The 10,050-nt window shown below is 42.7% G+C and overlaps 1 protein-coding gene across 1 annotated transcript; it reads left to right on the forward strand.

The window, feature by feature from the left end:
- The first annotated feature begins 626 nt into the window (after positions 1 to 626).
- LOC149241352 (18.1 kDa class I heat shock protein-like) lies at positions 627 to 1,469 on the forward strand. The gene is made up of 2 exons (XM_089367509.1): positions 627 to 891; positions 999 to 1,469. The coding sequence occupies exons 1-2, from the start codon at positions 705 to 707 to the stop codon at positions 1,265 to 1,267; spliced, it is 456 nt and encodes a 151-aa protein (XP_089223635.1). The 5' UTR covers positions 627 to 704; the 3' UTR covers positions 1,268 to 1,469.
- The last annotated feature ends 8,581 nt before the right edge of the window (positions 1,470 to 10,050 follow it).

The following is a 10,050-nucleotide window of genomic DNA, read 5'->3' on the forward strand; positions in this document are numbered from 1 at the left end:
CCCCAAAGCCCAAATAATACCACCAAAGAGATTGTCTTATAAAGAATTTGGTTATCCATGGGAGTGTCCTGTAAAAATACACTGTAATCCTTAAAAAGTTCGGTTATCCATAGAAGTGACAAAGAGCGATTAATGTAACGCCATATTTTTTGTTGCCCATAGTCCCAATCGTACAAAAGAGGAAGAAAGAAAAATAAGGAATTATTTACAAGTCCACCCTCCGTCTTGGGTATTGGCCTCCGTTTGACCAAAAAGACTCATAAGTTAAATTTTTTTAGCATGAGGTGTGAAAATGAGATCGCTGATTAACTTCATCTTCTTTCTTTCTATTATCCTATAAAGGATCAAACTGCTATTTTCCCACTTTTGGACCACCACAGAAATATATCAAACGTCATTGTCCATTTACTCTTCTTAATTATTAAAAAAATAAAACTACAACTACCGGCAAAATCCAGTCTGGAACCATCCAAAAGAAACCCCTAGAACAATCCAGTCTGAACCATCCCAAAGAAACCCCTAGAACAATCCTGCGCGTTCCACTTTGGTAAACTACAGTGGCACCTATCATTCTTGAACTTTCTACCCAGCTCCCCTTGCTGTTATAAATGCTTTCCTATTCAACAAGAACTCTGCATGTATTACAAAAAACTAGTGAAAGATCTTCGATATTTGCTGGAGAATCGATATTCATCGCAGCAGCCATGTCTCAGTGTCCTGTCTTATCTGGCACTTTTGATCCGTTCTCACTGGATCGATGGGATCCTGGGAATTGTCCATTTTTGAAGGACATAGCCCACTTTCCAAGCCAGGATGTAACGCCCATAGCCAACACTCCGGTCGACTGGAAAGAAACTTCCGACGCGCACATCTTTAAGGCTGATCTTCCAGGTATTCATCATGCCCAATAGAGGGCATTTTTTAATTTCTCATTTTCTTAATAATTTGCTGGATTAGTAGCTATTTAGCGCTGTAGATTTACCATTTGTTCTTGGCAGGTCTGAAGAAAGAGGAGGTAAAAATAGAGGTGGAAGACGACCGAGTTTTACAGATCAGTGGTGAACGCAAGGAAGAAGAAGCGCAAAAGAATGACAAGTGGCATCGGATTGAACGATCTCAGGGGAAATTTCTCCGGCGTTTCCGGCTGCCGGAAAATGCCAAAATTGCAGAGGTGAAGGCCACAATGGAAAACGGAGTGCTCACTGTCACGGTTCCCAAGCAACCTGAGGCCAAACCTGTGGTTAGAGCTATTGAGATTGACGGTTAGCTGTCAAGAAAATATTTGGATATGGCGGCAGTGTGTATAGGAGTAAATATTGTTGGGCGTTTGTGAAGGTCTTAGGGTTGGATATAAATTATTGGGTGCGATGAGATGAGATGGTGGTGTGAAATGTAATGTTTTCGCTGCCAATAAAAGTTCGGAAATAAAATAAAGAACTACGCACGAACATTTTTATTTCTGCGTTGTACGTAGTGTGCTTTTTACAATGTCAAATTAGATAAATAAAATACTTTCTATAATTTCGGTATATAAAAATCGATTTTAACTTGCTTAATTCGATTTTAACTTGCTTAATAATTATGTGATTAACGAAAGCTTTATTAAAAACCATTTGTTTTCCATTAAAAATTGATTTAAAAATCAATAAAATATTTTAATCATTAATTTTAAAGCTAAAATTATTTTAATTTTAAAATTATATTTTAGTTACTAAATTTATTTTAATATTAAAATTTAATTATAATTTATTATAAATACCAGATAAATGTAGTGTGAATAGGATGTGTATAAAAACTTATTTAATTGTCTTGAAAGTTTATAATAAACGCCCAGAAGAATAGATTTTAGGAGCTCGAATGTGAGTTGTTGATCAAAGTGGTTTAGTAACTGCAGCTTAGTTGTTACTCTATTTTGAAAAATATTTTTAGTTTAGTAACTGCAGTTTAGTTATTGTTCTACTCTATTTTGAAAAATATTCTCATAAATTGCACTTTGTTTTCCAATCGTGCATTACAATAATATATACATGTCGCATACGCAAAACTTAATTAAGCATTCTAGAAGATTCTTAATCGTTCCATCTCAGGTAAAAATATTTTTCAAACTCATGCAGCTCAGATTTTGTCTACTTTAATCCAGAACGAACTTGATTAGGTGAAATTAGTACTCCATATTAAAAGATTCCAAGGAACAATTTAATGACAATCAATAACCATGGTTAGGATTCAGTATCATCCGGGGTTTAACTCATGATGGTATTTTACATTAAGGTCGATTCTCAATCACGATGACTAATTGTTAGTGAAAAGAGAAAGGTTAGAAAACGAAAATTTGTTGTTTTGAAAAGGAGAAATAAATTTATTTTTAACATCGAATGTAGAGAATATTTTGAATATTTAAATTAGGTTTATGATATTTTTTATATTTATGTCGATAGATATGTTTATTTTGATTTGTAAATTTGTAATTTAATTATTAATAATATTAAAATGGACTATTAAGAGTAATATAGAAATATAATAGTAGTTAAGGTTTGGAAATTTTGCAATTAGGGTTTTTCTGAAGTTATTTTTGATTTTGCTTTTCTTTATGCATTAGAGTGGAGAAAGTGGCTTCCCATTCTTTTTCTATAATATAATGTAGTTTTTGGTGATGACAAGCCAAGAGGCAATGCAAATGGATATAGGAGCAAATAATCTTCAACAATCACTCAGCTCTCCCTCTTGCAATTCCACAGATTTGTCGTCAGGTGCAACATGGCAAGGTTGAAGATGATGTCGGTGTTTGCCAAATGTAGCCAAAGACCCTAAATTCGAGATAAAAGCTTCGCAAATAGTGCACGACATCCAATTCATGCAAGACCATCCTTTAATTGGAAAAATTTTACGTTTCTAGCTCACGCAAGGTGCTCTCATCAATTGGGTTCAAAACAAATGGAAGTCTAAAGGACAAATTGATCTAGAATTAGGGGTCAAAGGCTTCTTCATGGTGATATTTTGTAATCTAGAGGACTAGATGCAGGTATTTGAAGGGGGTACATATTTCTTCAATTCTACATGACGTTGCCTCCATTTTTGGATTGAATGCTTTTGCCAAAATAAAGCAAGTTTTACGATGGCTCTAATTTGGATCAAACTATACTCTCTAATCAGGGGATTATGGGAGGAAGAAACCTTAGAGGCTATAGGCAACTAGCTTGGTCACTTTGTCAAATCTTTAGAAGTCACCAGACGAGGAAAATATACATCACAGATCTATGTCTACATGGATATCTCTCAACCTCTCCCAGCCTCCATTGATCTCTATTTCAGGGATGAGCTCTAGCAATAGCCACTGTAGTATGGACACATCCCTTTTCATTGTTAGTTTGCCATTAATATGGTCGTCTCTTCAAAGAATGCCCTCTTCACATCACGGAAACACAAAAACCTAAGGACCCACCCATGGATCTAGAAGGATTCACTCCAATCAATTCTAATTGCAAGCACACAAAAGCTTCAACTGCTTCTGAAATTGATCCAAGACATCAACCTATAACAACTTTGAAGCCCTCACTCACACACCCTTTGACGCATCTCCAATGACATAAGAGCCTTCTCAACTAGATTTGTTTGTGGCTAGCCATCAGTATTAGATCACACCAAAGAGAACTCAACAATGTCTGCAAGCTTCTCCATCCCTGATGGTCCACATCATTCTGTGTCATCTAACAATCTTGAGTTCTCGATGAAAAAGGTGTTTTCTCAATATATTCTACATGGAAGTGAAGATATGAAATTGGATTATTTAGATCTACAAGCAATTGTAATCAACTGGAAGAACAAGGATCTTGAGGCCTTTGTTGAACATGAAGTCCATATCTTAAAGAGAGAACTCCTTTAAGGTAACACCAAGCTACACTCAAAATGGGCACACTCCAACCCTTCTCCCAACAATCGTTGGGGTCAATCTTCTAAACCCCAAAGACAAACGTAAAGCCTTTCAAAAATATAGGCACAGTGGCAAGCATAGAAACAAGCATTTATTGCAAGAATTATGTGAATTCTTGGTCAATTCAAGAATTATTACTCTAATGACTGAGGTATTTTACTAAAATGCCCCTTCTACTTGTTGGCTTGTTGGGGCCTGACCCAGGTTCGGAGTTAATTAGCCAAAAAAATGCCTGTACTACTGGCCCTTTCGGCAATAGTCCGTGGAGCGCAGACTGAGGTCTCACCCGAAGCAGTATGGGGAAATGCTAGAACCAGGTTTCTACACCCTTGAGATGTCTGAGGGGTTGATTTAGTCCAACTTTGAATACCTTCACGCACTTCCCTGACCTGCGGGGCCTTCACGCCTTGTTATATTTGTCTTCGTGCAGCCCTAACCAGGGGTTGTGGGGCTTTCACACTGCTAGAGCAGCGATCTGCACTATTTCCCCAAGTCACACCATGGATCTTACTTATCTTCTTATAACAATTAGTTATCTTCACATAAACAGATACCTTATATTATATTCACTTACTCAGCACATTTATATAAGTTCGCGCAGTAAATAAATAGTAAACTTGCAATTCATACCCAATATACTTCAATGCATAAAATAGGAAAAGATACACAGAAATATGGTAAAACTTCTCTTTATTAATGCTTCCAACGGTTACAGACTCAACCTACCCTGCGCACTCAGCTGCAAAGCCTTCTCCTACTCTACAACCCAAAACTAGACTTTACACTTCAGATACTCTGTTATGCTTCTATTCCATGATCATTCATTCATTCATTCTTAGATCTCTTTACACTTAGAGCCTTGCTCTATTTATACAATCCCATGGTCCGCAGACCATGGGTAGATCTTTCAAACCGACATTACATTACTAAACTGAGGGAGACAACCCTCTCACTCATTTACCATCTTCACGCTCCACGCTCACAAATCACAGAGTCTTTACATCGGACTTAGTCAAAACTTGGGCTTTAAGCCCCAAAACATACCTTGGGGGGATCCCACGCCCAACAGGCCCCCAACACAAACATCGTGACTCGCCCTCGAGTCACTCTGTCAGTGCGGATATCTTCGCGCGAAGACCTCCCAACTCTGCTCGGACTGCTGCAAGGCCGGCAGCGCACTAAGCGGCTGCCTACTATATCTCTTGTATGCGTTATTCCGAGACCGCGCTGTCGGAACTACTCCCCTATATCTTTTCCTGCATCCCCTGCATCTGTGCGAGCTTGCTTTCAATTGTTGTTGTGATTATGAAGGGCTCATCGATCCAAGGCTGAACACACGCCTTCAAAACTAATTCTTTGTGTCGCGCTGCGTTTACTTGCTCTTTAAGCGTTTTGGCTTGTTGCATTTGCGCGAGCCTCTGAGTGAGGGCCACCGTCTGCACGGTCCCTTTGATGTTATCGTACTGCTGTTGTAGCTCATGCGCCCATGTTTCTAAGCGCTGTATGTTGGGGTCCTCCTGCAGATTTGTGAGGACCTTGAATGATTCTTCCAACATTATGGTGCAGTCCCTCACTGCACTGCTAATCTCCTCCAGCCCTGATGTGATGCCATCAGCGCGTTGTTCCCTTACCTCTAGAGGAGTTGAAGGTTGCACCTTCAACCACAACTCTGTGATCTGAAGGTTCAGCTCCAGCTGAACCTTAGCCATTTCTTCTCGCACCTTGCGCAGCCCTGCTACTAATCTCTGGATGCGTGCCTCTGCTAGTGCTTCTGTTGGAATGGCCAGCTCAGGGACCATCTGGTAGGCTTCTTCAAGTACATGCACCATCTGCCAGTTCTGAGACACGACCTCGTCGCATTGCAAGCTCAACTGCTCCATGTTGATCTTATGCTCACTTAGCACCTGCAACACGCGGCTCTCCCTAGCCGGTAGTTCTGCAGTAATCCCATCCTACAAAACATAAAGCGTCTCCCGAGGGAATGCAGCTATGTTGATCCCTATCCCCTTTAATGTACTAACCGTAGGCCAGTCGGCCTCATTTGTTGTAATCAGTGCCCCTTCTGGTAGCACTATTGTGTTGGTTGTACGAGTGCGCAACATTTCCTTAGTTGCGACTGTTCCTACTGCAAGGTTGGTCGAGAGGGTACCAGCCTAACAGGCGTGCACCTGAAACTCCTGAATTTGTGCTCGGAGGGCCCCCAACACAATCTGATTCTCCTCTGAAAAGTTCTGGAGGACCTCTGTGGTGACGTCACACACTGTCTCTCCTATATCATGCAAATCCCCCTCAATAAGGGTGATCAGGACGATAGACAGCTTAGACACTTTTACCTTCTTGCGCGGCCCCATCTACTCGCTCAGGCACTGGCACTTCAATTGTGTTGATGCTACTTGGGGGTCCACGCTGCCCTCCTCTACCTCTATTTCCATCTCTTGCTCCTGCTTAGGTAAAGGCGACTTCTGGCCCTCATGCTCCTTCTCTGCAGCCTTCTGTGCTACTGCTGCACCCTTTTTCTGTTCTGTTGTTGTCTGCACAGCATCCCGCGCATCCTACACCTTTGCTACTACTGCTTCTTTCCTTCTCTTTTCTGCCAACTGCGCCACGCACAGTTTTTCCTCCTTCCTTTTCTACATAGTAGACTTTTCCAGAGTAAATATGTCTGGGGCGCATCACTCTGATGACCACGTCTCAAGTATGTCAAAGATCACATCATATGTGGCTATATAAGGCAGTTTGTTCCACTTCTTTGCAGGGTCCTTGCACGCCCTAAGGTAGATGTGATGAAAGTTTTCTTTAAACCCTGTGAAACTTTGCAGGTTGTTGTAGACAGTGGGTGATAACCATGGCTTGCAGTTAATCCCCATTCTAATGTTCATCTCCATGAACACACAGAATATTTTACTGTCGTAAATACGGTTCGCGCCTTTAGTGGCCCACAGTGAAGCATACTTTCAGGCCTCCTGGAGATCCCTTGCAATTGTGCAGAACTGGCTGTCCTCCGGAAATTCCTCAGCCACCAGCACTATGGATAGCAGAAGCCATGCATATTGGAAAGTTTTTCCTTGTCCCTGTGCCTCACGGCAATTCTCTAGGAACTCCTTGCACAAGAATTCGGACCAGTTAAACTGGACCCCTTCTGCGCACTCTTCAGCAAGTGCCACCACCGGCACGGGCACCTCATCTACGTGGCACTTCCGCATGACCTTACCCGCCAGTATATGAGTCGCCACTCTGACTGCTTTGTTGTTGATACTGGAGATTGCGTAACCCCTCTTTTTCTTCTCCAGCTTGTATTTCTTTTTCATGGCCTCCGCGATGGCCAAATCACTGCTCTTCCCCTCCGAAATGTCTGTGGGGTCTTCGCCTTTACACGAGAGTTGGGTAACTCAATGGATTAGGTGGTCCATGATGGGGATGGGCTCCTCCAGCCACAAACACCCACCATGAACTAGGCAGAGCAACTGCCTGATGACGAAAATAGTCACTGGGGCACGACGGTAATGCGACACCCAGAGCAAGTTCAAAAACCCTGCCTTTTCGACTCCGCATAACCACTTGCTCGGCTCCAGCTCTATGACTCCCATCACGGTGTATTTCTTTGGCTTCATGAGGTGCGCCATCACCAAGTGAGGGAATTTCTTGTGGTCAGAGAGATCCCAATCCTTGAATTTTGAGCTCAACACCCTTCCCAAGTGCGTTCCTTCAAAGATGATATTGTCCGGGAGGAGCGGAGTCTGGAGAGAGCTCTTGCTCTCATCGAGGTCCTTGAGCATCTTCACCTTCCCCTTCCACAGAGGGACATACGCGAGTTGCTTAGTTAGAGGGACCACGCCCTTGGTTGCTTCCTCCATGCCCTCGTCCTTGACCTCTTCAATTATGATATCCTCTAGGTCTTCTTCCTCCTCATCGGTTTCCAAGTTAATTGCTTTTCCTTTTTCCTCCATTGTTAATCTGGTTCGTAGTGAGTTTCGAGGGGACACATGTACGGGAATCATTGATTGTTTATCTTTTTTTGGTCTTGGCGTGCACAGTGATTTCGGGAGTTCTGCAACAATCCCGACGCTCTCAGGGGCATCTTCTATGGTCATGGCTTACGCGGCTTCTGCAGAAATCATCTCTGCGATTTCCCTGGCTTCTTCAGACGCTGCCATATTGTTCGTCCAGAAATCTCTCAACCATTCAATCAGGGGCTCAACCAACGCTCTCCACAGGACAAACAAGTCTCGGTTCGGAATACTCAAGGCGCATGACAGCTTAATTCACAAATGACCAAGTGTTGTTTACTAGGTAGCCCTTTGTATTTTATAGTGCCTTTTGAATTTGAATTCTATCGTTCCCCCCAAATCTAGTCCATTAATGCTCCCTTGGCGGCAGATTTTCCCAAATCTTGCCCATAAAGCACATCTTAAATGCCTACTACCCGCTCCATTTGGTCTCAAGTCAAGCATCACATCATGAATAGTGACTACAACAGTCACTTTCCAGCCAACCTGCACAGCAACGCAGCGCCCCTTGTGCAGTCGCGTACCTTGTGACACTTTGCTTCTGCGTGCACCCCCGACATCACGTAGCTCTTGGGAAAAGTAGTTTATAGTCGCACACCTCCTTTCAACTGTCAAGAGCGCTAAGACTGTACTTCCCACAGCTAGTCAGGTGGCCGCACCACTTGTATAGGGTTCCAACTGGTCATCCGTCACTTTTCCTGGAAAAAATCTGCCTTTTATTTTTACTGCCAACGTCGTGCACTTTACCCTCTACATCGCACCACCATGGGTGGTCCTTCTATTAATATATGGTCCAATCCAAGGAATCAAACTAATCAACTCTTGGTGGTAGTCCCAAAATTCGTCAACGTAATCGTGTGCCCCCTGTTTTATCACCCTGGTCTTCTTATCGAGAAAATCCTTCTTTATTTCTTCCTCAAGCTTCTTGACTTCTGCTTCTATCAGAATGCTTTTCTCCCTTAATCGCACCCTTTCTTTCATGAGCTCTTGGAGCCTAAGATCACCATGTCGGATTTCTTCCTCAAGTCCCAAGCATTCTGCTTCAATCAGCTGCATGATCCCTTCTTCCAAGGCTCTGCGAACTGTCATATCTACCAGCTCTGCTATGCGCGGACTAGGCGTATTATGCTCTATTGGAACTACAGTGTTTGCTCATAGGCCAAAGTAGGAGGCGTTTGCCTCGTCAGTTTCTTGCACATTGTCCTATAAGCCCATAGAACTCCTGGTATGCGCAGGTCCCAATCACTTCGCTACACATTATATACCTTGTTCAATGCTTCGCACACTTTGTTAAAGGCTTATGCGTGGGTAACCTTCTGCACACTCGTTCTTTCCAGACTTCGTCGTCCCAACAGGAGGGACCATTTGTGCAATTTCCTGGCCAACACCTGCTTATTGACCGTGTTCCCAAACGCAAAGTACATGTGCATCCGCACAAGTTGTTTACCATATGCCTGTACCCACCTGGACATATGCATGTGCGGATCACCCCATCCATCATTCTTGCCTATTAGACACATCTAATGTTTCCCAAAATACATGCACATCATTCTCCTGCATTCGCGCTAGTCCTCAAACCTTCCTTGGTGCGTACCCCACCACTTCATAGGCGTAGCGCATAGCACCCATTTCAAAGCCTCGAAACTTTGTTGTTTCAGCACCTCCCTTTCAAATCTGTTCAACAAAGCATCTACCTCACTTAACCCATCATAAGTAGGCAGATCTCTTACCTCTGTCGATACGCAGTGCAACGATCTTGTCATCATATTAAAGTTCAGCGTGGTCATCTCGTGCAACCGATTCTGCCATCGCTCTATTTCCTCATCAGAATCTGATGTACATGAGCTTTCATGCTCCCATGAGATTCATCCATCCATGGTGGGATTTACCAGTCTTTCTCTTGCGTGGTTATCTTGTAGATGCAGAGTAAGTCATCACCACTTTCATAGTTGTGCATTGGCTCCATATAGCACGATCCTTCTGCAAGGTCCAAAGGTACGACTGCGCGCAGATACTTTTTCTCAAAAATCATCTTGCGCTTCTTCAGGTTTATCACCCCATTCATGTCAGTGGCCTAATCTATTCGTAATAGCACAAGGTAGGGATTGTTAT

This window comes from Pinus tabuliformis, chromosome 8 (genome assembly GCF_031772625.1).
Source record: "Pinus tabuliformis cultivar Carrire ecotype Pingquan chromosome 8, CPIR1, whole genome shotgun sequence".
Lineage (NCBI taxonomy): Eukaryota > Viridiplantae > Streptophyta > Pinopsida > Pinales > Pinaceae > Pinus > Pinus tabuliformis.